The following is a 24,470-nucleotide window of genomic DNA, read 5'->3' on the forward strand; positions in this document are numbered from 1 at the left end:
CAGAGAGGGCGCGGACCGTGGAGTTGGCCATCTCCAACGGCTCCCTTCTCTTGCCCAGGCCCGGCTGGCTGCCTTAGCTGACCAGTGGCAGTTCCTGGTGCAGAAGTCGGCTGAGAAGAGCCAGAAGCTGAAAGAAGCCAACAAGCAGCAGAACTTCAACACTGGGATCAAGGACTTTGACTTCTGGCTCTCTGAGGTGAGGCCACGGGGCTTCCCTTCCCCACTGGAGGGTTCCGTGGAAAGGCAGGGCTCTCCCGACGTCCCTTTTAACAGAAATCATCATCAAGTGTGAGCTGTGTACTCTGAGGGGTTTGTAGTCAGGGGGAGGGAATGTTTACAGAAGAGAGAGCTTATCTCTTGTTGGACGTGGGTCACTTGTTTCCACAGGAAAACGCAAACAGGAGTGGGTGGTGGGGTCTGTGTGCAGGCCGCTCTCACGGTACCCAGGTAGAAACCAGAAGAGCAAAGAGCCCGGAGGCCAGAGTTAGTCCTGCGGTCTCTGTAGACTGTTCAGAGAGTACAGAAAGTAAAAAGAAATAAAAAAATTTTAAAGACCACTATTCTGTATCTATCTGGTCTACACCTATTTCCGTGACTTTTTGTGTAGCTGTACTTTCATGTGTTTGAGCTCATAACGTAATTTTTCATCAGTACGTATTGGTGGTGTTATTTCAAGTCATGAAAAAGTCTTCCTGAAAATTTGAATAACTGCCTTAGACCATCACAGAGTTAGGCCATAATTTGACCATTCCCATACTGTGGGCCACGCTGATGCTCCCAGCTTTGGGGGATACGTTTTGCTGCAGTGAACATCTCTGTACATTAGTCTTTGCCCGAGCTGCCGCCTCTCTGCCCAGGGGAGGGTCCACGCCGAGCCGGCACAACAGCAGCGTGTGGTGGGGAAGTTTGCAGCTGTCCAGACAGGGGCGCCTGGGGGACGAGTGGGCATCCTGGGTTCGCCAGGACATGGAATGTGCTCCAGACAGTAGCCTTCCCGTTCATGTTTCATTGCCAGGTGGAAGCCCTGCTGGCCTCTGAGGATTACGGCAAAGACCTGGCTTCTGTGAACAACCTGCTAAAAAAACATCAACTGCTGGAGGCGGACATCTCTGCCCATGAGGTAAGCGGAGGGGGCGCCAGGCCGGGCTCTGGGACACGGCCGTGCGTGACTCTAAGGAGACCTGGCGCATTTGGGGACGGACAGTGATGTTCATCCCTTAAAGCCAAGGTGCTCAAACGTTGTGGTCTCGGGGCCATTTTGTGCTCTGAACTATTATTGAGAGCCCCTAGGAGAGTTAGTTATGTAGGTTTTATCTATTGGTATTTGCCATTATTAAAACTTAAATTTTTAGAGCTAAATTTTTTAAAAATAATTTCGAAAAAATTTAAAAATAATTTCAAAAGGTTACCTACTGTATGATTTCATTTACATGATATTCTCAAAATGACAGATTATAGAGATGGAGAACAGATTAGTGGTTGCCAGGAGTTAGGGACAGGGTAGGGGTACAACTGTAAAGACTATAAGGAAGTTCCTTTGTGCTCTCAGAACAAGGTCCATACCTTGATCTTGGCGGTAGTTGCGTAAATCTACACATATGATAAAACTGCATGGAACTACATGCACATACTCACAGAGACACACAAATGCATATAAAAACTGGTGAAATCTGAATAAGGTCTATGAATTGTAGCAATGTAAGAAAACTGAGAAAAATGTATTAATTCGTTTAAAATAATAAACCCATCACAAGTTAACGTAAGTAACATTTTTTTATGTATAATGTCTCTGTTTTTCCAAAAACAAAAATATAGCAAGAAGAGTCACACTGGTTACATTTTTTGCAAACCTCTTTGATGTCCAGCTTGATAGAAGACAGCTGGGTTCTTACAGCTGCTTCTGAATTCAGTTTTTTGTGTGTGATGAAAATAGAGCCTCACACAGGTAGAGGAGGGAGTAGTATCTTAATTCAGATAACTGTGGGTACTTTTTGATACTACATCCAACTCAGTAAGTGGTAGTTTCTAAAGGTTAGTTGGAAAGTGGACTCTGAAACACTGTCAGCTTTTCATACTGTTTATATTTAGATCCACTGGTCCATCTTGGACTTGGAATGGATCATTTACTCAGGCCTGAGGTTACAGAATCATTTGGGAAATATTGATTTGCAGAGTTTAGATCTTCTAAATGTTGACGCATGTCTGTATATGGTATCAAACATCACGTTCGTTAACATCACAGCCAGTCTCAATGGAAAAATCTACACGTATCGGGAAGCTGTCAGGCTCGCGGAGGTGGATGCCAATTTTCCAAAATTCTAACTTCCTCATGAAAGTTTGAATTTTATCATTAGCAGCAAACTCAGTTTTCCTTAAAGTGACAGGTTCACTTTATTCATTCTCGACAAAGTATTTGTCAGCTCTCAAAGTCAGAATGACCATAGTTTGTCTGTTGGCTGTTCTCCCAAGTGAAACTGACGGTCCATGGAAGAAGTGGCCAGTTCAGCTCGGAACACGTGCTTCTCCTCAGCACAGTCATTGAACTTCGGCACTTGGCGGAAGTGCTTTGTGTGGGTTCCCTGTTTTATCAGATAGGATATTAAAACGACACGTACTCAAAGATGGAGACTTAATAAAATTAACAACTTTGCTGCTTTTTTAAGGATGTTCTTAAGTGAAACAGCGATTTCTACTGGGAGTGCATGGCAGTGAAGAGCTGGAATTCTGCTCGTAGTTTGCCACTGCCTTGAGCAGCACCACCCCTACCGTGGATTTTGCACCATCAGTGCAAATGTTCACACAGTAAAAAAGGCAGATCATGTTTTTGTATTGTTATGAAAGTAGTTTTGATCTCTTAGAACTCTAGGGGTCCACATACCACACTTTGAGAGAAACCTGAATAAATCTTAAACCAACCCATCAGTGAAGAAGTCCTGAGTTCTGGTTTACAAGCAGATATTCGTGGGTGACCCAGATCTCTGACCCCTCCGTCGTGTCCCCTGCCCAGGATCGCCTGAAGGACCTGAACAGCCAGGCCGACAGCCTGATGACCAGCAGTGCCTTCGACACCTCCCAAGTGAAGGACAAGCGGGACACCATCAACGGCCGTTTCCAGAAGATCAAGAGCATGGCGGCCTCCCGGCGAGCCAGGCTGAACGAGTCCCACCGCCTGCACCAGTTCTTCCGGGACATGGACGACGAGGAGTCCTGGATCAAGTACGCGCCCCGCTCCGGGTCCCCTCGGTGCCCTCGGAGCCTTTCACGGAGGACGTTAGGAACCCCGGGCTAATCCTCTCCTGGACCGTGGTGGTGAGATGGGAAGTGGGTCAGAAATGGCACGGACTCGGCAGCTGTGCCCGGCTGGTCCCAGCCTCACCGCACAGCCGCGGTGAGACGCCCCGGCTTCCCCTCCTGGTGTCTGGGCATGCGGTGATAGTGGTCAGCCATGGCCTCCACGTGGCGGTGTGTGTGGTGGCGTCCAGGGCTTGTCTAGTCCCTGCCCTTAGGTCACTGGCGACATTAGTGAGTTCCCATCTGGGAAAGATGGTCTGATCTCCTGGGGAAGATTGCTGCTTGCAGGAAGAAAAGTCCGTCTTGTTTGTTTTTAATCTCCCCTCCCCCAGAATTTCAGTCTGCCTTTTCCAGATGATGTAGCCTATAAACAGACCATTTTTAAGGACAGGATCCTCGCAATTCACTGCCTTAAAACGCTGTTTATATTAGCATTTTCATATGTTACCGCGTGTGATACGTGTGTATTTGATCAGGTAGGATTGATAGGGTGACAGCAGTGGCACCTCCTTGTTCTCCAGTGCACCCCGACCCTTTGCAGAGTCGGACACAGGAGGTGCTCCTGGAGATGTACGTGGACCCCGTTCATTGGGGAAGTAGAGGCTTTTTTCCCCAGAAGCCTGGCTTCTGAAGGACTTTCCCGGAGAGATGGGTAGATGCAGGTGAAGGACATCACGGGGTCCGTGAGCTTCACGCTCTTTGACTGCACGTCTGCAGCTGAAGACACGCAGGTGCAGAGGCTGACCGCCCGCCTGTGCTGCCCAGGGAGAAGAAGCTGCTGGTGAGCTCAGAGGACTATGGCCGCGACCTGACGGGCGTTCAGAACCTGAGGAAGAAGCACAAACGTTTGGAGGCAGAACTGGCTGCCCACGAGCCGGCGATTCAGGTGAGGAGGGCCTCTCCTGGCCAAGCGGGCAGCGGGGCTTGAATGGGTCCAGTCTCACCGAGGTCTCTACCGTGGTTATGGCCTCTCATCCCACAGCGGGGTGGAGAAGGCCTGAATTTGATGTCGGGGCCCTCTCCTGGAAGCATCTGTTGACCCAGTCGTTCTTGCCTGTCAGGGTGTCCTGGACACCGGAAAGAAGCTGTCCGATGACAACACCATCGGGAAGGAGGAGATTGAGCAGCGCCTGGCGCAGTTCGTGGAGCACTGGAAGGAGCTGAAGCAGCTGGCGGCTGCCCGGTGAGCGGCCGGGGCACGGGCAGCGGGCGGGGCGTGGGCAGCGGGCGGGCCCGCCTCTTGGCTGTGCCAGCACCACGCCTGGGTTGCTCTGACAGGCCCACGCCGAGCTGGTCCCGTTATGTGAATCCGGACTGAGCAGATGGTTCCAGAATTGCGTGTTGGACCAGCACTCTCTGCTTTGTATTAGGAAGAGGGCTCGAATGAACCGTTTACATCCCACACTCATCATTCGTGGTTTTTTTTTTTTTAATTTATTTATTTATTTTTGCTGTGTTGGGTCTTCGTTTCTGTGCGAGGGCTTTCTCTAGTTGCGGCAAGCAGGGGCCACTCTTCATCACGGTACGCGGGCCTCCCACCGTCGCGGCCTCTCCCGCTGCGGAGCACAGGCTCCAGACACGCAGGCTCAGTAGTTGTGGCTCACGGGCCCAGCCGCTCCGCGGCATGTGGGATCCTCCCAGACCAGGGCTCGAACCCATGTCCCCTGCATTGGCAGGCAGACTCCCAACCACTGCGCCACCAGGGAAGCCCCATCATTCGTGTTTTTAAGCATCCAGGTTAGAGGAGATTATGGCTGATTTTATACTGTCCCCTGTGATTAGGGGCCAGCGGCTAGAAGAGTCCTTGGAATATCAGCAGTTTGTAGCCAACGTGGAGGAGGAGGAAGCCTGGATCAATGAGAAGATGACCCTGGTGGCCAGTGAAGATTATGGAGACACTCTTGCTGCCATCCAGGTCAGAGAAACCGGAGATGCTGCCTGCTTCTTCCCTCCTAGCCGCTGCCCGCTCCACCCTTTTCCTGCCAGCTTGCTCGGTGGCCGTGCTCTTACCAGGAGAGCCCTCGGAGCCGGCAGCCAGCGTCTCGTTGGCTGGTCTCAGTCCTCAAGATCCCACGCGAGAGACGCTGCCCCTCTGTAGACAAAATTGGGGTGACTTTGTCAGCCCCAGTTCATGGAGTCCCGCTGTCAGCCCGGCAGTGTGGCTGGTATTGTTAACCACAGCTTACTAGTACCCTGTTAGTTTCCTGTGGCTGCCTTAGCAAAGTACCGCAAACCCAGTGGCTTTGAAACAATAGAAACTTGTTTTGTCCTAGTTTGGAGAGCTAGAGGTCTGTGATCAAGGTGTCGACAGGGCCTTGCTCTCTCCGAAGCTTCTGGGAGAGGACGCTTTCTTGCCTCTTCCAGCTTCTGGTAGCTGGGCTTGTGGCAGCGTAACTCGAACCTCTGCCTGTGCTTTCACATGGCTGTCTTCCCTCTGTGTCTTTGTGTTCCCGTGGCATTCTGTCTGGGTGTGTCTGTGTCCAGATTTCCCTCTTGTTATATATGTAGGACACCAGTCATATTGGATTAGGACCCACCCTGATGACCTGTCTTAACTTGATTGCATCTGCAGAGAACTCATTTCCACATTCCTAGGTGCTGAGGTTTGAACCCATATCTTTGGGGGGGGACACAGTTCAACCCGTAACATATTTCTTAAATACATAGGTTACCTATTGCTGTGTCACAACCCTAAAAACAACAGTCTATTTCCCACGATTCTGTGCATTGATGGGCATTGCCTCTGCTGCTCTCACTGGGACCCTCTCACACAGCTGCACTGAGGCAGAAGGCAGCTGGGCTGAGAGGTGCACGGTGATGTCACTCAGGTGGCTCCAGCTGGGACGTCTCAGTCCCCTCCACGTGGCCTCTCACCATCCGGCAGCTTAGATCAGCTTCTTCAGGCAGCGTTCAAAGAGGCAAAGGCAAGGCTGCAGGGATCCTAAGGCGTAGCCTGTGGGACAGAGCAGCCCCAGGTCTCGGGGGTGAGGCGACTCCCCTCTTCATAGGAGGAACTGCACGTTGTGGTCGGGTGTTCCTCCGTCCGTGCCGCCAGCTGTGGAGGCAGAGTTAGCATTCCTGAGAGTCAGGGTAGCCCCAGAGCTGGGCTCCTCCCGCTGGAAATCCTGTTCAGCTCGTTGGGGGACGCAGGTAGGAGGCAGATGCAGTCAGTGGTTTCCTGTTCTCTGCATCGCTGTGTTCCCTGGAAGCCGACACAAGGGGTGTTGTCTCCAGCACTTCAACTGTACGGAGGAAAGGACAAGATTTGGGAGGTCCCTCAGGAGGTGTGCTCGGGTTAAACCTTCGGGTGGGTGTCGCTGTTCGGTTGGTGCTTATTTTAAGGTTGCTCGGTATCCATTCTGGGGCCTCCGACAGGGCAAGAGGGGCCTGTGCTGGTTGACGGGCAGGAGCCTCACCGCTTCAGAAAGGCCTTCCCGAGCCCCCGCACCCCTGGTTATGCGCGCGGTGTCCTCATTTTACTGTTTTAGGATTTCCTATTTATTCTGTGTCTGTCTGTTGTCTGAGCCCCAGCTGGACTGGGGTGCATGTGCGGGCACTTTCCAGCCCTGCTCCTCTGTGCCCGGGACCTGGCTCACCGCACATACCAGGCTCTCAGTAGCGAGCCTTGCTGTTTCCCCTCCAGGGCTTACTGAAGAAACATGAAGCCTTCGAGACGGACTTCACTGTCCACAAGGACCGGGTGAATGACGTCTGCACTAACGGACAAGACCTCATTAAGAAGGTGAGCCCGGCCCGCTGGTAAGACCCTCATTTCCCGCTCCGGGACACCGCGTGCTGGTACCACAACTGCCCGCAAAGCTCCTCCCCTGGGACACTCACTAAACAGAGGTCTGCGTGGAGACCAGTGGCGGCTCCATTCCTGCATTCCGTGTTTAACTGGATATTCACCCCCTTCTTGAAGCCAGTTAGTAAAGCCATTCTGCAGCAGTTGTTTTTCTCTGCTTTAATTAAGCAAAGAAGCATCCCTACTGTGACACTGGCACTCCCACGTGGTTGCTCTTCCAGTTTACTTCTCCGGGAATACAAGCTCTTCATAGAGGTGGTAGAAAATACAAGTGGGCAGATCAAAACAGTCACCCATAGAACCACCACCAGAGATGACCCCAGTGAGACCTCCGTGCCTGACCCTCCAGACTCTCCTCATGCTGAGCCATCCACCAGGTTAAACGGCAGCTGTTCAGTGGGTGCACATCGCTGTGTAAAAGCTGGCTGCTATCCAGGATGTTTTATAAATCTGTCTGTCAGAATCACAAGGTTCATTTCATTCAAACAGCTTTCTAGGGAGAAAGCAAAAAATAAGGGGTCTTGGTGCTTTCTCAGCAGCAGTGAAGTCGAGTCACTCCCCAGTTGAAATCCAGACTAGACGGGGTGCCGCCATCTGTCACAAGTTCCACAAGACATGTAGTTGCACAAGACAAATGACTTCTATCGACTCTGATTTCCTGTCACAAACACATAATGAGTAAAATTCCTCATCACAGAATTTGCACTGTTGATCAGGCCTTACTTAAGACTAGGGATTTGGTCCACAGGAGGTAACTGTAGTTAAAATCCATGTTCACTGGGGAGCTTTTCTCCTCACTCTTGTGGGCAAATAACCTTACGGAGACTAATTTCAGATACAGACCATGTCCACGTAGATGAGGCCTGTGTACGACTCAGCACACACAAGTGCGCCCCACCTGTGAGATGACGGCGTGTGACTGTCCTTCGGCCTTGTGGCAGAGAGCCTGGTGCTCTGTTTCCAGCAGCAGTCTTTGTTTCCTCCCTGAGTTTCTTTCTAAATTTTATGCGGACTTATGGTTTGTGTTTTCACGTACAGTTTTAACCAAGACTGCATCGGAGTGTTTGGGGCTTAATAATTTTTAATATCCACAGGGTGAAAATATTGTTCCAAGCCATTGATTTTATTGCATACGTATAGTAGCCATTGAGTCATAATTATTTAGGCTTTTTCTAATTTTTTGCTGTCAAAAATGACACTAATGAATACATCATTGTGACTTAACATTTTATCACATTCCTCATTATTACTTGTAGGAGTAGAATTGCCAGTGTTCATCTCTTTAAGGCTCTTAGAAAAGCCTTCCCCCATTCTCCTGGCGGTGGGCAGGGGAGCACGGCCTGTCACAGAGGTTGCAAGCCTGCCTGCGCCCTGCAGGGAGGGTGCAGATCAGGTAACCGCAGCAGGGGCGAGGCTGACACAGTGTGCCTTTTCCACGGCCTAGAACAATCACCATGAGGAGAACATCTCTTCAAAGATGAAGGGCCTGAACGGGAAAGTATCAGACTTGGAGAAAGCTGCTGCCCAGAGGAAGGCAAAGCTTGATGAGAACTCGGCCTTCCTTCAGTTCAACTGGAAGGCTGACGTGGTGGAGTCCTGGATTGGTAAGCACGGCCTCGGCGCTGCCCAAGCCTCTTACCCTCCCGGGCCGGGAAGATTGTTCCGAACCACAGCCTGTCTGCTTCCTACGCAGCTGGTTTTCTTCTGCGGAGAAGAAACTGCTGGAATGTGAGCATATCAGAGACCCCTGCCGCCGGGCAGACCACTGGTGGCAGCGGGAGACAGGGTCCTGAGGCAGAGAGCCGAGCCTCAGCGGTGCCCCTGGGCCGGCACGAGGGTTAACAAAACAAAGGTCCTGTAACGCTGAAAGAAGCAGTGGGCACCACAACACAAACAAGGGCCACACGAGCTGGACCAGCCTGCACCGGCACTGTCCCCCGAGCTACACGGGTCCAGGGTGTCATCCAGCCCCCAGGCGAGGAGGAACTGCACTGATTTCAGGACCCACGTGACCTTGGTAGTTGCTGTCGCATAAGTAGCGACTGAACAGCATCTAGGACAGGCTGGAGGGCCCTCTTCAGGACACAGACGTAGACGGGGGCCCGGGTGCAGGGAGGAGCCAGCTCACTGGGGTTCAGAGACTGCTGTCAGTAGTACTGGAATTCAAATGTAAGCAAAATAATAGATGCCTCGCTCTTCTTTTTTCTTCTTTTCTTTTTTTTAAAATTTGTTACATTGAGAAGGGATGGTTGATTTCCCATGCTTGGTTTTCTAGGTGAAAAGGAGAACAGCTTGAAGACAGATGATTATGGTCGAGATCTATCTTCTGTCCAAACTCTCCTTACCAAACAGGTCAGTCGTGGCTACTTTGTTGATTGATTGAAATATTCTCACATAGTATTTCCTGGTGGATGAATGACGGTCAGCATCTTTCATTGAGACATTTGACTATTTATATTAGGCCCTAGGGGCCAGCAGTAAACAAGATACAGTCCTGGTCCTCAGGAAGCTCTCAGACTAGGCCTCTGAGCTGTAGCCTGATGGGTGCTAACAGGGCTGAGCACAGCAGGATGTGGACTTCACTCAAGAGGTGTCTGACTCAGTTTCCAGCAGGCAGGCGTTGACGGGAAAGTCTTCCCAGAGGAGGTGACATCCAAGCTAGATCACGGAGGGTAAACTGAAAGTGGTTGGGGAAGAGCTGGGCGGGTATTCTTGGCAGAGATGGTGGGGAGAGCCCGGGTGCCTCAGCCCGAGGCTGAAAGCAGGGTCTGGGAGGAGCTGCCTCAGTGACCTGAGGCCTGGAGGAGATGCAGAAAAGTGGTGACCAAGGTGTGACCAAGCGTCAGGAGGAGGTGGGGACTCGAGGCTGACAGTCTGGCCTGGGCAGCTGGCTGGACAGATGCGGGTGCCGTCCGAGCTGAGGCACCGGAAGGTGTACGATCTCATCTCAGTGCGGTCCCTGCATGTTGCCTTCTCACTCCTTGTTCCAGGAAACCTTCGATGCTGGCCTGCAGGCCTTCCAGCAGGAGGGCATCGCCAACATCACTGCCCTCAAAGATCAGCTGCTGGCCGCCAAGCACATCCAGTCAAAGGCCATCGAGGCCCGGCACGCTGCCCTCATGAAAAGGTGGAGCCAGCTTCTGGCCAATTCAGCCACCCGGAAGAAGAAGCTGCTGGAGGCTCAGAGTCACTTCCGCAAGGTAAGCTTGGCCCCAGCCGAGCTCAACCAGCTCAACGCATAGGGAAAGCAAACCCCTCTCCCGGGACAGAGGTTCTGCACGGGGGTGTGGAGTCAACGTAAACCAAGGGAAATGGGACCCTTGCCTTCATGAGGCTGCTGCTCGGAGGCTTCCAGGAAGACTGAGCTTGCATGTCCCAGGGAAGGGGGAGCAAGGGGAGAAAGAGGGAGGACTTTGGAGCAGTGGGAGAAGGGCGGCAGAGAGCCGAGCCGAGCCAAGCCGAGCAAGCCCGACGCCCTGGGAACTACCCCTGCCTTTCTGGTGCCCACACCGCCGCCCACCCGCCCACCAAGGATGGTCCATACAGCCCCTGCAGCTGTGCTGACTCAGTCTCCTCTGCTTTCAGGTGGAGGACCTCTTCCTGACCTTTGCCAAAAAGGCTTCTGCCTTCAACAGCTGGTTTGAAAACGCAGAGGAGGACTTAACAGACCCGGTGCGCTGCAACTCCCTGGAAGAGATCAAGGCCTTGCGCGAGGCCCACGACGCCTTCCGCTCCTCGCTCAGCTCGGCCCAGGCCGACTTCAACCAGCTGGCCGAGCTGGACCGCCAGATCAAGAGCTTCCGCGTGGCCTCCAACCCCTACACCTGGTTCACCATGGAGGCCCTGGAGGAGACCTGGAGGAACCTGCAGAAGATCATCAAGGTGCCCTTCTCCGCTGGGCCGGGTGGGGCCCTGGGCAGGGAAGCCCTTCCTGGCTGAAGCGTGAGATCGGGGAGGAAGCACAGTTTCATTCATCACAAGTCACCCTGTATGGGTCCCACAGGCCCGCATGGCTGTGATTGGCCCTCCCCTGCCCCGCATCTTGCAAGGTCTCTGGGGAAGCGGGCTGGCGAATGCCTCCCAGACGCCTTCCGTGTTGTCTGTGGGTTGAGATGAACAGCTCGTCCTCCCTGACCCCCGAGTAGCTTCAGAAAACTACTCCTGTTCCTCTCAAATGTTGAGACCAGCCGGTCAGTGGCTGAGCCTCGAGCCTGTCCTTGAAGGGAGGCGGGGATGACACGCCTCGTCCTCCCTCGGTCCTTAGGAAAGGGAGCTGGAACTGCAGAAGGAGCAGCGCCGGCAGGAGGAGAACGACAAGCTGCGCCAGGAATTCGCCCAGCATGCCAACGCCTTCCACCAGTGGATCCAGGAGACCAGGTGCGGCCCCGGGAGTGCTTGGTCCTGGGGGCTGAATGCCCAGGCCTCGGGCTCCAGAGTGTGGGAAGAAGGGTTAGGAGCGCAGCCTGGTCTGGCTGGAGCCAGAGGGGTGGGCAGAGTTGGGAGGGTTCTCGAAGGAACTTCTCCAGAGATGGAGTCACCGGATGTCCTGGATTGGGTGGGACTGAGCGTGGCCCGTGGTTACCCTGCACAGCGACGGTGACAGGGGTACAGGATTGAGCGCAGCATGGGTACTGATGACCTTGGTTTTGTTTTTTTTCTTTCTTGTGTCTGCCTCTGTCCCCCACCTCGCGATGCTGCTGTCCGGACACCACCTTGTCTTGTGGCTGCTTGGATCCCATCTCCACAGAACGTATCTCCTCGATGGGTTAATATTGACTTCTTATTTCTCCGGGCTTTGTGGTGGTGTGATGGTGTCTCGTGTGCTTGTCCCTCTGCCCTTTGTCCCCTTGTGGCCTGGCTTGCAGAGGATCCCAGAATGGACCTTCCTGCCTGGGGCAGGCTGCACGTCCCCCGCCCTACCCTTGCCCCCTTCCCTGGCACCCATGGCCCACTGTCCCTGACGGCCTGCAATCTGCGGAGGGGAGCCGCTCCCACCTTCCTGTTCAGATTCCAAGGGTTCTCTTAGGGAATAAGATGGGGCCAGAAGGCCAGAGCTGGAGTCCAAAGCCTCTGAGAATCCCCATGCTTATTCAGCCATTGGGATTATACTGGACTTCTTTTCTGCCTTGTTCCCCCCACGTGTCTGTTGGGATCATGTTTAGTGCCTAGGAGGTCATGGGCATGAAATAGGATGACATTGTTGAGGGGCTCCAGCTGGTGCATTAAGTCCCCGTCTGTGCACTGACCCCCTCCTCCCCCAGCGCCCCCACGGAGGGCTGAGGCTGTCTTTTGCCTCAAGAGGAAGCCCAAGTGCTCAGGGTTTCTGGGTAATGGAGAGACACAGGACTTGGGAGGAGCCCCGAGAGGAGCAGGGCCGTCCTGCCCGGTGCCAGTGGGGCCTCCCCACGAGGCCTTGGCCTCTGCCCGGATCGGGCACCCTTGCATTCTCTCCCGGGACCATGGTGGCTTAGACTAGTGCTCCCGAGGCCCTGCAGGCAGGCACGTCAGGCGTTAAGAGGCGGCAGCGGGAGGAGCGTACCCACACTCAGGCGAGCACGTGCTGAAGGCAGAGCAGGGTGTGGGATCCAGGGATCGCAGGTTCAGCTCGAGCTCATAAGCTGCCCTGGGGTCTGTTCTCCTCCCCGGTGCCCATGGCCATGTCTGCTGGCATTGGACTTGTCTCCATGAGGTGCCATGCTCCCCTTACCACGTGGCTCCTCCCAGCCCTGTCCCGTCTTGCCCGGTCCCCGTGCGAGCCGCCCAAGGCTGCCTGCCCACCCAGGCTGGCTGTCGGCTCGGCCTCCACCACGTCCCTGCCTGGGCGCCAGGAGGCCCTGTCTGTGCACTGTCCAGCTTGGGCCTTGTGGTGTGTGTCTGTCTCGGTATGCTCTTGCCTCCCCCTCCTCTGGTGTATTCATTTGGTTTCTTTTCTTTGAATAGCATAGCGTATCGTCGGGTCATTCGTGTCTATCAGTATGAAGTTGGGGATGATCTGTCTGGAAGGTTTTTCTCCTGTTTCTTTTCTTACCTCGCTGTGGTTTTACCCATGCACTCTTGACTTCCCCAGGCGGCTCTGCTTTCTGACTAACCCACCGCCCGTGGCCGTGTGGGAAGGAGGGGTCTGTCCTCCTCCCACTGCACCAGCACCCGGCCTCCTGCCCCCAGGTCCTGGGGGTGTGCTTTTCCTGGGGGGACGTGGCGTGACTGTGAGTCTGACCTGCTGGGGTAGGAGAAAGCCTGGTGCCTTGCCTTGCTAGAGCACTTTGAACCTGGGGAGATTGCACAGCTAATGCTGGCTCGCTGGGTGTTGAAAGGGTAGGTTGGGGCAAAGGTGGGTACAGGGGAGGCCGGGCTAAAACCCCACCCAGGACACGCACACAGTGTGACTCATCCCTGCACGTAACCTCATTTGTCTTCATTCACTGGTAGCCTCTGTGACCTCACACTGTTCTGTCGGGAAGCCTCTGTCGGCTCCCCAGAGGCCCCCTGCTCCTCAGAACTTAGCCCTGGCAGGAGCCTCTGGCGCTGTGTCTGTAGATGATAGAACCTGAATCTGGGGCTTAGTCACAGCCACCTCTCCTTTGGGCAGGACCAAACCCCAATCTGGTCGTGATCTTCACACCCCAGTGCCCACGTCAAGGGGTCATCTGACTGCATCTCCTCCCACTGCTGTCACTTACCCTAGAGTGTGGCTCCCCTCCTCAGGAGCCTGCAGGAGACCCCAGGACTTCTGGGGGTGGCCGCCAGCCTCCCCTCACCTTCGGGTCTCCTGCCTGAAGGGTTGCGCAGGCGTCCTTCTCCCCCTGGTTGTGGAGGAAGCATGCTGCCAGGCCTGCAGCCCCCCTCTGTTCCCATGGAGGAACGTGAAATCAGTTCCTGAGGTACCCCTTCAAGGGCCTAGCTTGGATCAGGTACCATGCCACAGCCTGGGTGGCCCTAAGGAGCCAGCCACATGACAAGGGGTCCCAGCTGGGGAGCAGGGAGCAGGCTGGATGGGGGCTCAGCCCTGGCTTATCTGTTGGCCTTACCAGGTGGCAACCACATCAGGCAGCAGCTTCCCAGAAGTATACTGGAGAAGTATTACCTGCCCTCCCTGGCTCCCAGAGCTGCTTAAGAAAAGATAGCCAATAGCAGATAGGTTTCATACCCTAATAAGAGGAATTTGAGACTGCAGGCACTTTTATCTGAGGGAAGTTAATTTCGAGCTGGCGATCGGGCCTCTTGCCTCACTGTGCTTCTGTGTTTAGGTCCTGCATGGTGGAAGAATCCGGGACCCTCGAATCCCAGCTTGAAGCTACCAAAGTAAGTGCCCTTAGTGTTTCTGGCCCGGCTAAAACCCTTCACCCCACCACTGCCAGCAGGCCTACTTGGCTTCAGGTCGGGTACAAGGTGGGCTGGCCAGGTACCCCCTTTTCCCTTGGCTTCAAGCAGCCCAGAACCTCCGTTATTTTAAAGAGTTTTTTGTCTTTGACAATTGCTACCAGGAGCCCTACTGGGAGAGGAGGCGGCTCCTTTGGTCCTCAGTATATACTGTTTCCCTGGCAGGTCAACCCACTGATTTGTGACTGTCACACTGACGCCTCTTCCTCTGTTGAGGCTGCTGGATGTCTTCAACTTCACCCCATCCCCACTTTGCCCTTGCAGGCAGCCCTGCAGGTCTCAGGCTGGGGGTGCGGAGACCGAGGAGGGCTGTTAAGCAGGCTCTCGGGCCCGGTAACCGAGGCGAGAGCCCCTGTCCCACGCATCTTTGCTCCCTCACCCCCGCAGCGCAAGCACCAGGAGATTCGAGCCATGAGAAGTCAGCTCAAGAAGATTGAGGACCTGGGGGCGGCCATGGAGGAAGCCCTGATCCTGGACAACAAGTACACGGAGCACAGCACCGTGGGCCTGGCCCAGCAGTGGGACCAGCTCGACCAGCTGGGCATGCGCATGCAGCACAACCTGGAGCAGCAGATCCAGGCCAGGTAGCGGCAGCTTCCCCGGGTGGGCACAGCAGCAGCAGGCCCGCCCCCACGTCCAGCAGTCAGTTTACTGGGAGAGGACAGAATGTGTCACCAGCTGCATGGGGTGGAGGATCCGGTCCCTAATTCTGTTCTTTCTTCCAGGAACACGACCGGGGTGACCGAGGAGGCCCTCAAAGAATTCAGCATGATGTTTAAGTGAGTATGCGTTGCGCCCTTCCTGGCGGGGGAGGCGGGCTCAGCAGCAGGGCCTCTGTGCTGAGCCCTCGGCCTTGTGCCACAGACACTTTGACAAGGACAAGTCTGGCCGGCTGAACCACCAGGAGTTCAAGTCCTGCCTGCGCTCCCTGGGCTACGACCTGCCCATGGTGGAGGAAGGGGAGCCCGACCCCGAGTTCGAGGCCATCCTGGACACTGTGGATCCAAACAGGTGAGCATCAGGGAACGTGGTAGAAGCAGCTCTGCACGCGGCTCCTACTGCACCCTCCCTGCTCACTGCACCTTGGCCCCCCAGGGACGGCCACGTCTCCCTGCAAGAGTACATGGCCTTCATGATCAGCCGTGAGACCGAGAACGTCAAGTCTAGTGAGGAGATCGAGAGCGCCTTCCGGGCCCTGAGCTCCGAAGGGAAGCCTTACGTGACCAAGGAGGAGCTGTACCAGGTCTGGGGCTCTGCTTCCCTAGCGTGGGGTGGGGGTGAGGGGCTCCTTTGAAGAGTGAAGCCCAGGCAAGGTTGCCCCCTGGGTTAGGGGCAGAGCTGAGTCTAGAGTAACACACCCGAGTTTTGAGCGTTAGCTGCTGGGTGCAGGCATTTTATCCCCATTTTCAAATGAAACTCAGTCCAGGCTAAAGGCCGTAGCAGCAAAGGTCCTGAAGCTTGGGCATTAACGTTCTTGAAGTTGGCCTCGTCCCCCGGCCTCAGTGGGCATGGCTGGTGGGGGCTTGGCTGACAGGTGCCGCCTTGCCCTCCAGAACCTGACTCGGGAACAAGCCGACTACTGCGTCTCCCACATGAAGCCCTACGTGGACGGCAAGGGCCGCGAACTCCCCACTGCTTTTGACTACGTTGAATTTACCCGCTCGCTCTTCGTGAATTGATCCTCTGCTCCTAGGTTAGCCTGGCCCACGCCGCTTGCCCTGCCATCGCCTTGCTGCATGTCAACTCATCTCTGTGCTCTTAAGAAAGATACTCCAGACAGACAGTGTTGCTTTCCATTGTAACCTTAACTTGCTTAGCTTGGGGTAAGAATTAGTAGAAAATGGTGCTTCAGTAAACTGCTCCTGGTCCAGTCGCTGGTGCCATGTTGCTGTGGGGACCCCTTCCTGTCTTGAAGCCAGCTGCCCCATTCCGACTGCAGAAATATCTAAGCAGCTGGCTACTTCCCCTTTTGTTCTCCCTCCCAATTTTCTGTTTCCATGTAAAAGACAAATAAATGACTCCCCCCAAAGCTTGTCGTGTCTTCTTCATTCAGCTTCCATCAGAAACGTACAGCACAGACGTAGCCTCACCCCACCTGCCTCTGACCTTGGGACTCCCCCCACCTCAGGTGGCCACCTCGGCTGCCAGTTGGTCCAAGTCCTCTGTTTCCCGGGGTCCTTGTTCAGTGAACTCGCTGCTTAGCTGCCACACCTTTACCGTGCCCTTGGCATCGCCAGCAGCCAGGAGCTGAGTCTGCTGATGATTGAATTCAAGACAGTAGACTGGGCTTTCATCCTGGGTTTGCTTGATCGAAACTGTGGGTTTCTGGGAGCTTTTCTGGAGATCAAACAGCTGCACATCACCTTCAAGGAGAGATTCGTGGGGTAAGAGAGGCCCAGAGCAGCAGCCTCTTCACAGTTTCCTGTGCACAACATCAGGCCGTTACTCAGTTCAGCTCTCCACCCAACACGAGGAAAGTCATCCTCACCCCACGTACAATCTCCCCAACCCAGAGTTCCAGGTACAGGCTGGGCTCATGTCAACTTCAACGGATCCAAGCCTGGTGTCCATTTCCTACCTTCCCCAGAAGCAGCCGCAAACACCAAAGGGCGCACTGGGGACCAGCGCACAGCGAACAGGTACTTGTGGGACAGCTGCAGGGAGGTCAGGGGCTGGGCCTGCAGCATGGAGTACAGGTGGACGTGGCCGTCGGTCCCTGCGCTCAGGAAGAGATTCCTAGACAGGATGCAGGGCGGACAGCCAGGCAGGGGATGAGTGCTGGGGATTCAGGTGCGGCTGGGGGCTTCCTGCCAGACTCCTCATGGGCTGTCAGGCTCATGAGAGGCCTCCCTAGGCCCCCAAACCTGGGTCCTCCTCGAAAGTAAGGGGCCGATTCCCTGGCGCCAACCCCAGGAGCTCCGGATACTGGGGCTCAAATGGGGAAGACCTGGCCCAGGGCAGACCGCGGGTCCTTTAAGCAGTGCTAGGTGTGGCCTGGTGGGACTCCCTCACCCTCCCTGTGCCAGAGGCCCTGTGGCTGACGGAGGAGGCTCAGGCCCTCCCTACCTGTGGAAAGGGGAGCAGCTCACAGAGTAAACAGGACCGCCGTGGGGAGAGAAGGTGAACTGTGCCGGGGCCCGCAGGGGCACAGAGCTGGGCATCCGCGTGAGGGCGGGCTCCTCTGCTGCCAGGGAGCACTTAAGTGGGAAGCCGCCTTCCGTGCCCAGCACGAAAAGGCTTGGGTCAAAGCTGGAGAAAGCCACTGCTGTGGCACCCACCTCGGTCTCCCCCCGGGGAGGCTGTGGAGAAAAGAACAGCAGGGCAGAGCCGAGGGAATCCGCTCACGGTGTCCCCAAGGAGCCCAGGCACATGCGTGGACGCTGTGGCCCTCAGTGGCTCCCACCTGCCTGCCCCCAGGCTCACTGGCTCAGGGGTCCCACAGCCTGGGGCTGCCTCGGGGGCCCGTTTCCAGGGCAGCAGCCTCGCCCCTGCGTACCTTCTTCAGCTTGGTGCTCCTGGGGAGCTGCTGCACGGCCAGGGCGAAGCCCGCGCTGAGCTGCAGCCGGCCAGCCCCGACCGCCAGCCAGAGCAGCACCTTCCCATCCGCGGCCACGCTCAGCACCTGGAAGCGGTGGCCGTGCTGGGGCCCCGGGAGCCAAACCACCTGGACAACAGGGTGCGGGGCCGAGCTGAGAAAGGACGCCTGCCCCACCTCCCAGCAAGACCAGGTGTCACTCTCCCCCCTCCCCCCCCTCCCCTTCTCTTCCAGGGAGACTTCTGCGGGGAGGCCTGGGAGCCGCCTCGCCCACCAGAGGGTTCCAAGGTCCCCCCAGTCCCAGCAGAAAACCAGGACAGTGGGGACTGCAGCTCTGATGGAAGGGGCGGGTGTGACTCATGGCCTGGGAGCTCCGAGAATGCCAGAGGCAGCTGTTCAACTGCCAACTCCCTGGTGACCTTCTTCCTTGGCTGTGGCGAGCAGGCGCCCCCTCTCCTGCCCCGCGTCATGGAGCAGGCCCGCGACATCAAGGCGCAGCCCGGGAGGACGTGCTTCCCCACCCGCCAGGCAGGCCGCTGCTCTGACCTGGTACACGGGGTCCGTGTGCGTGTCGTCCGTCAGGCCCGTGCGCCAGAGGAGTGGGTCCTCAGGATGGCTCATGTCCCACACCAGCACCTCGCCATTGTACAGCCCACCTGCGGGACCAAGGGGGCCTGGGCGGGAGCCGACCCACACGCAGCAGCCCAGCTTCCTGGCCAAGCCCCCACCCCTCCCAGCCACTGAGCCAAGACGTGGGGCCACTTTCTCGAAAACAGTCCTGAGGAAGAAACGTCCTGGTCCCCAGGCCTCACACTCCAGCCCGCTGTACCCCACCCCAGGAAGCTTCTCCCACTGCCAGGCTACCATCCCCCGCCCAGCACCCCCCATTCCCTCCAGCTTCACCTGCCCCCTTTCCCCAAGGGTGGGGAGGCTCATCACCTCTGTCATCCCCAAGGGTGCCTGCTCCGTCCTGCCTCTTGTCCCGACCAGGCCGCACCTCTGCACGGCCCACACCCCCTCAAGACTCAGCTAAGGACCTGCCGCCTCTTCCAAGCTCTGCACCCAGCACGGGCACCCCCAGCATCCTCACCTGAGCCCAGGGGTCAGGGCCACCTGTGGTCTCTGCTTCCCCCACAGACCTGCCCTGGCCGTGACCAGGGGCTGAGGGCCCAAGGGAGGGCTTTGGCCACCCTCTGCAGGGTGGGAAGCAGAGGCAACTTAGGCTGGTCGGCTCACCTGCAACGTGGGATGGCTGCGTGGGGTGGAAGGCCAGGCACATGACAGCGCTGGGCGCCTCCACCACCGCCGACGGCTGCTGCGGGTTCAGGCCTCGCCGGTCCAGATTCCAGGCGCACACAAAGGACTTCAGCGTGCTCCAGTCCCCATCATCCAGCCTGCACGGACGTGCCCGAGCTAGCTCTGCCCCTCGGCTCGGGCTTCACCCCAACCCACCCTGCTCCCACCGTGCTCTTATCACCTGACCCACCTTCACCCCCTGCTCCCCCAAACAGGTGAGCCTCTATAGCCCCATCACACACAGACACTGTGCTGGGTATCAAAGCGGCAGAGGCTCCTCTGAGGCACCCCGAGGGCATGAGTTTCTCTGGAAAAGGGTCTCCAGGTGGGCAAACCTGGGCATATCAGGAGACGGCTCTTGGAGCAGGTGAGGCAGGCCCAGGGCTCACTGCCCAGTGCTGGCAGGTGGGCAAAGGGAGTCCCTTCCCTGCTCTTTTCCTGCCAACCTGATGCCCAGGCAGCCTTGAGAAGGAAGACTCCCAGAAAGGCCATGCTCTGGGCCAACCCCTTACTGCACAGACGGGGAGACAGAGGCTCAGAAGAGGGTCTGAGGGCCTTCTATTGCCCCACACCCAGCCCTGCTGCCACTCACCGGCCATAGGCACAGGCCACCACAGAGCCAGTGGTGCTCCAGGAGACACCAGTCACATGCAGACCCTGTCCTTGGGCTGGGGGGTAGCCCAGGGTGTGGAGGCAGGTCACCTGCAAGAGACAAACCATCCCCAACACTGAGCCCCAAAGCCGCCCAGCAGTGTAACGAAAAGCACACACAGCCTTGGGCCTCCCAATCCCTATAAGTGATTCAAGTCCACCGTCCAGCCCTAGGGGAAAGTGTGGAGCCTTCATCCCAACATCTCCCCTAACAGGATGCTTCCAGAAACCCAGAAGGAAGGGCCTTGGGAACTGAGACAGACGCCAGGCTCCAGGTCAGAGCTGGACCCTGTACTCACATCTGTTTCAAAAGCTTTGGCTTCTGAAGCTGGATGGTGGTGATGATTGCACAACAATGTGAATATACTCAATGCCACAGGATTGTACGGTTAAAAATGGTTTAAATGGTAAATTTTATGTTATGTGTATTTAAACACACACACACATTTTTTTTAAAACTCTGGCACCTTGTTTCTCAGCCCATAGGTGGCCCGCAGCAGCTAATGAGAAGGCCGGCGATGCTGGCCACAGCGAGGGATTTTGCACCACAGACACACTTTCCAGGAGGTATTTGCACCATAGACCAAAACTCCTGTGAATAGTTTCACACTTCTTGACCTCATAACCCCATATAAAGAAGCTATCCAATGGAAAGAATCCAAAATCTGTAAGAAGCTGCACTGTGCACTGCTAGTGAGAACGCAGAACAGTGCAGCCGCTGTGGAAAACAGTCTAGCAACTCCTCAGATGTTAGAGTTACCATATGGACCAGCAATTCCACTCCTAAGTATATACACAAGAGAACTGGAAACACACACTTGTACACAAATGCTCACAGCACGATCCGTAATAGCAGAGTGTGGTACATCCCTACGATAGAGTGTGATTCAGCCATAAAAGGAATGATGCACTGATAGACGCTACAACACAAGGACCCTTGATAACACTCTGCTAAGCAGAAGCAGCCAGTCACAAAGACCACTTGTTATATGATTCCATTTATAGGAAATGTCCAGAAGAGACAAATCTACAGAGACAGAAAGTGGAGCAGTTGCCAGGAGGTGCGGGGGAAATGGGGAGTGACTGCTAATGGATATGGAGTTTCTGTTTTGGGGAGGTGATGAAAATGTTCTAAAACTGACTGTGGCAATGGTTACATACCTCTGGAAATATATTAAAACTCACTGGGGCTTCCCTGGTGGCGCAGTGGTTGAGAATCTGCCTGCCGATGCAGGGGACACGGGTTCGAGCCCTGGTCTGGGAAGATCCCACATGCCGCGGAGCAACGAAGCCTGTGCACCACAACTACTGAGCCTGCGCTCTAGAGCCCGCAAGCCACAACTACTGAAGCCCGCGTACCACAACTACTGAGCCCACACGCCACAACTACTGAAGCCTGCGTGCTCTAGGGCCCGCATGCCACAACTACTGAGCCCGAGTGCTGCAGCTACTGAAGCTCGCGCGCCTAGAGCCCGTGCCCCGCAACAAGAGAAGCCACCGCAATGAGAAGCCCGCGCACTGCAACAAAGAGTAGCCCCCACTCGCCGCAACTAGAGAAAGCCCCTGGGCAGCAACAAAGACCCAACGCAGCCAAAAATAAATAAAAATTAAAAAAAAAAAAAAAAAAAAAGATAGACAGGCTGTTCTATACCTTCACTGATGGGTATGTGTTTGCCAAGATTCAAAATATACCGCAACAAACCTGACTCCAGAGAAAAAAGTTTATGGTGAAACATCATGTAGCATTTAAAAAGGAAATAAGTCTATAATGGAAAAGAATCTGAAAAAGAATATATATATATATATATATATATATATATATATATAGAACTGAATCACTTTGCTGTACACCTGAAGCTAACACAACATTGTAAATTATACTTCAATTTAAAAAATGGTAATAGGGAATTCCCTGGAGGTCCAGTGGTTAGGACTCCACGTTTCCACTGCTGGGGGCCGGGATTCGATCCCTGGTCAGGGAACTAAGATCCCGCAAGCCTCACGGCACGGCCAAAAATAAATAAATAAAATAAAAAATGGTAATAAAAAATAAATAAACAGGGGCTTCCCTGGTGGTCCAGTGGCTAAGACCCCGCACTCCCAATGCAGGGGGCCCAGGTTCGATCCCTGGTCAGGGAACTAGATCCCACATGCCTAAACTAAGAGTTCACATGCCACAACTAAAGATCCTGCACATGGCAACGAAGATCCTGCATGCCACAACTAAGAGCCGGTGCAGCCAAATAAATAAATAAATGGATAGAGAAATAGAGAGATAGACAGATGGATGACATCTGTAGCAACCTGACAACACAGAACGGGCTTTGCTTCTGAAGAGAGAAGACCCCAAGATTGGTCACAGTGCCTCACAGCAGTCAGCCGCACCCACATGGAAACAAGAGGCAGGACACGACACAGCAAAAAAGTCAAAGGTTTCAGGGGGCGCCCCGGTCACCTCTTCCTCATCTTTAATTCTGAAGTGTTCAGCCATGTTGTCACTGATTTTAGAATTGTGAAGTTACAGTCCTTCATTAAGAGTGGCATCTCAGGGCTTCCCTGGTGGCGCAGTGCTTAAGAATCCGCCTGCCAATGCAGGGGACACAGGTTCAAGCCCTGGTCTGGGAAGATCCCACATGGCTGTGGAGCAACTAAGCCCGTGCACCACAACTACTGAGCCTGAGCTCTAGAGCCCACGAGCCACAGCTACTGAAGCCCGCATGCCTAGAGCCCGTGCTCCGCAACAAGAGAAGCCACGGCAATGAGAAGCCCGCACACCACAATGAAGAGTAGCCCCCGCTCACCGCAACTAGAGAAAGCCCGCAGGCAGCAACAAAGACCCAACGCAGCCAAAAATGATAAATAAATAAAAGAAAAGAAAAAAAGAGTGGCATCTCAGGCTTTCCGGGGCTACTAGAGCCAAGGACGGCAGTGAAACGTCAAGGCCAACACCTAGACAGCTGGAGTAGAGACAGAACAACCAGACATGTCAGCCAAAATAGTAATTCCACCAGGAAGAACTAATCAAAATATTGATGCAAAAGAAAAACAAAGTGAGAGAGAGATTCGCTTCAGTTCTGTCATATAACAGCAAAATTTGAAAGCACTACTCCTCTGCCCAACATTCAGAAAAGCAAGAAACTTCAGGGCCATGAGGGGACCGCACGCCACACGGCCACCCAGAGGGTGCTGCCCAACCCCCCGCCCATTCACGTGTTTCCGGAGGATACGTGTCTAGAAGTGAAGCTGCTGCTGGGATGTCCAACAACAGGGGACTCAAGAAAGGCTGGTGTATCTGTGCAGTGGGACGTGAAGCAGGTTACAGGGGGACTGGGGCCCCTCTACAGGAACTGACATGGAAAGCTCTGGTGAGTGAGAAAGGTCACAAACAAAAGGTACAGTGCTTTCCATTTGTGTTTAAAATGCTCTTAATGACAACCGTAGTAGCACTCATGCTATGTGTCAGTGTAGCACGGGAAAGGCCTCGGAACCAGTGCTCCCACTCACTGTCTACGTATTACACGTTCCGTATTTCTGCGATGACTCAATTTATTATAATGAACATGTATTGCTTTTGTAATCAGAAAACAATAGTTTTTAAAGGGGGAGAAAGTAATACACAGGTGGACCAAACTAACGCACAGAAGGGTGGAAAAGCCTCAACAATTAAAAACAAAAGCTTAACCTCTCTGAATGCAACTGTAAAAGGGGGCAGGCTGAGCTGAGCTTTTTTTTTTTTTTTTTTTTAAAGTTATACAATTTTTATTTATTTATTTATTTATTTATTTATTTATGGCTGTGTTGGGTCTTCGTTTCTGTGCGAGGGCTTTCTCTAGTTGCGGCAAGTGGGGGCCACTCTTCATCGCGGTGCACGGGCCTTTCATTATTGCGGCCTCTCCTGTTGCGGACTCTCTTGTTGCGGCCTCTCTTGTTGCGGAGCACAGGCTCCAGACGCGCAGGCTCAGTAATTGTGGCTCACGGGCCTAGTTGCTCCAAGGCATGTGGGATCTTCCCAGACCAGGGCTCGAACCCGTGTCCCCTGCATTGGCAGGCAGATTCTCAACCACTGCGCCACCAGGGAAGCCCTGAGCTGAGCTTTTAACATTCATTACCTTCTTCTTGTGCTCTGCTTAAAAAGATACAATGACTCCACACTTTGGTGTGGACTTGGCAACAATTTTTCAGAGGGATTTTGAGGATTTCTCTCAAATAAACCGACTTTCCCATACCTATCAACAATTTGGTGGGAACAGGGCAGCTATGTATCTGGAAATAGATAGAAGGAAGATACAAGAAGAGGAGGGGAGGAGAGAAGGGCTTATGACCTCTGAATACAGAATTATCTCCATTTCTAAAGGAAGAAAACGTTGTATAAGAAAAGTTTTTACTGCTTGCTCAGCAGCCTGTCCACAGCCAACACCAGGGCTGAGCAAAAGCCACCAAGGGGCCCTCCTTCATTCAGAGGTTACCTGATCTCAAAGCAGAGGCTGTGTATCCAACTGGACATTTGAGTTG

At 54.5% G+C, this 24,470-nt stretch overlaps 2 protein-coding genes across 8 annotated transcripts in view; one reads left to right on the plus strand and one right to left on the minus strand.

The window, feature by feature from the left end:
* Positions 1 to 16,505, plus strand: part of SPTAN1 (spectrin alpha, non-erythrocytic 1) — a 60,223-nt gene extending 43,718 nt beyond the window's left edge. For 6 of the 7 annotated variants that reach the window (XM_059925759.1, XM_059925760.1, XM_059925762.1 and 3 more), the window contains 19 exons: positions 59 to 196; positions 1,016 to 1,120; positions 3,008 to 3,216; positions 4,057 to 4,177; positions 4,353 to 4,474; positions 5,074 to 5,206; positions 6,935 to 7,033; positions 8,541 to 8,700; positions 9,372 to 9,448; positions 10,087 to 10,296; positions 10,682 to 10,978; positions 11,361 to 11,473; positions 11,844 to 11,861; positions 14,344 to 14,398; positions 14,864 to 15,060; positions 15,202 to 15,255; positions 15,341 to 15,487; positions 15,572 to 15,719; positions 16,030 to 16,505. In XM_059925759.1, coding sequence (XP_059781742.1) covers positions 59 to 196; positions 1,016 to 1,120; positions 3,008 to 3,216; positions 4,057 to 4,177; positions 4,353 to 4,474; positions 5,074 to 5,206; positions 6,935 to 7,033; positions 8,541 to 8,700; positions 9,372 to 9,448; positions 10,087 to 10,296; positions 10,682 to 10,978; positions 11,361 to 11,473; positions 11,844 to 11,861; positions 14,344 to 14,398; positions 14,864 to 15,060; positions 15,202 to 15,255; positions 15,341 to 15,487; positions 15,572 to 15,719; positions 16,030 to 16,155 — 2,529 coding nt within the window. In that variant the 3' untranslated portion in view covers positions 16,156 to 16,505. Of the gene's footprint in view, positions 1 to 58; positions 197 to 1,015; positions 1,121 to 3,007; positions 3,217 to 4,056; positions 4,178 to 4,352; positions 4,475 to 5,073; positions 5,207 to 6,934; positions 7,034 to 8,540; positions 8,701 to 9,371; positions 9,449 to 10,086; positions 10,297 to 10,681; positions 10,979 to 11,360; positions 11,474 to 11,843; positions 11,862 to 13,036; positions 13,100 to 14,343; positions 14,399 to 14,863; positions 15,061 to 15,201; positions 15,256 to 15,340; positions 15,488 to 15,571; positions 15,720 to 16,029 lie in introns of all 7 variants that reach the window. The other variant, XM_059925766.1, reaches the window with a different exon arrangement.
* DYNC2I2 (dynein 2 intermediate chain 2) overlaps positions 16,504 to 24,470 on the minus strand; it is a 37,592-nt gene continuing 29,625 nt past the window's right edge. Inside the window, exons 5-11 of the mRNA XM_059926692.1 lie at positions 19,900 to 20,009; positions 19,248 to 19,405; positions 18,558 to 18,667; positions 17,973 to 18,140; positions 17,543 to 17,775; positions 17,055 to 17,212; positions 16,504 to 16,839 (exon numbers count right to left, since the gene is read on the minus strand). Of these exons, the coding sequence (XP_059782675.1) occupies positions 16,601 to 16,839; positions 17,055 to 17,212; positions 17,543 to 17,775; positions 17,973 to 18,140; positions 18,558 to 18,667; positions 19,248 to 19,405; positions 19,900 to 20,009 (1,176 nt within the window). The 3' untranslated portion in view covers positions 16,504 to 16,600. The remainder of the gene's footprint in view (positions 16,840 to 17,054; positions 17,213 to 17,542; positions 17,776 to 17,972; positions 18,141 to 18,557; positions 18,668 to 19,247; positions 19,406 to 19,899; positions 20,010 to 24,470) is intronic.

This window comes from Balaenoptera ricei, chromosome 6, assembly GCF_028023285.1.
Source record: "Balaenoptera ricei isolate mBalRic1 chromosome 6, mBalRic1.hap2, whole genome shotgun sequence".
NCBI lineage: Eukaryota > Metazoa > Chordata > Mammalia > Artiodactyla > Balaenopteridae > Balaenoptera > Balaenoptera ricei.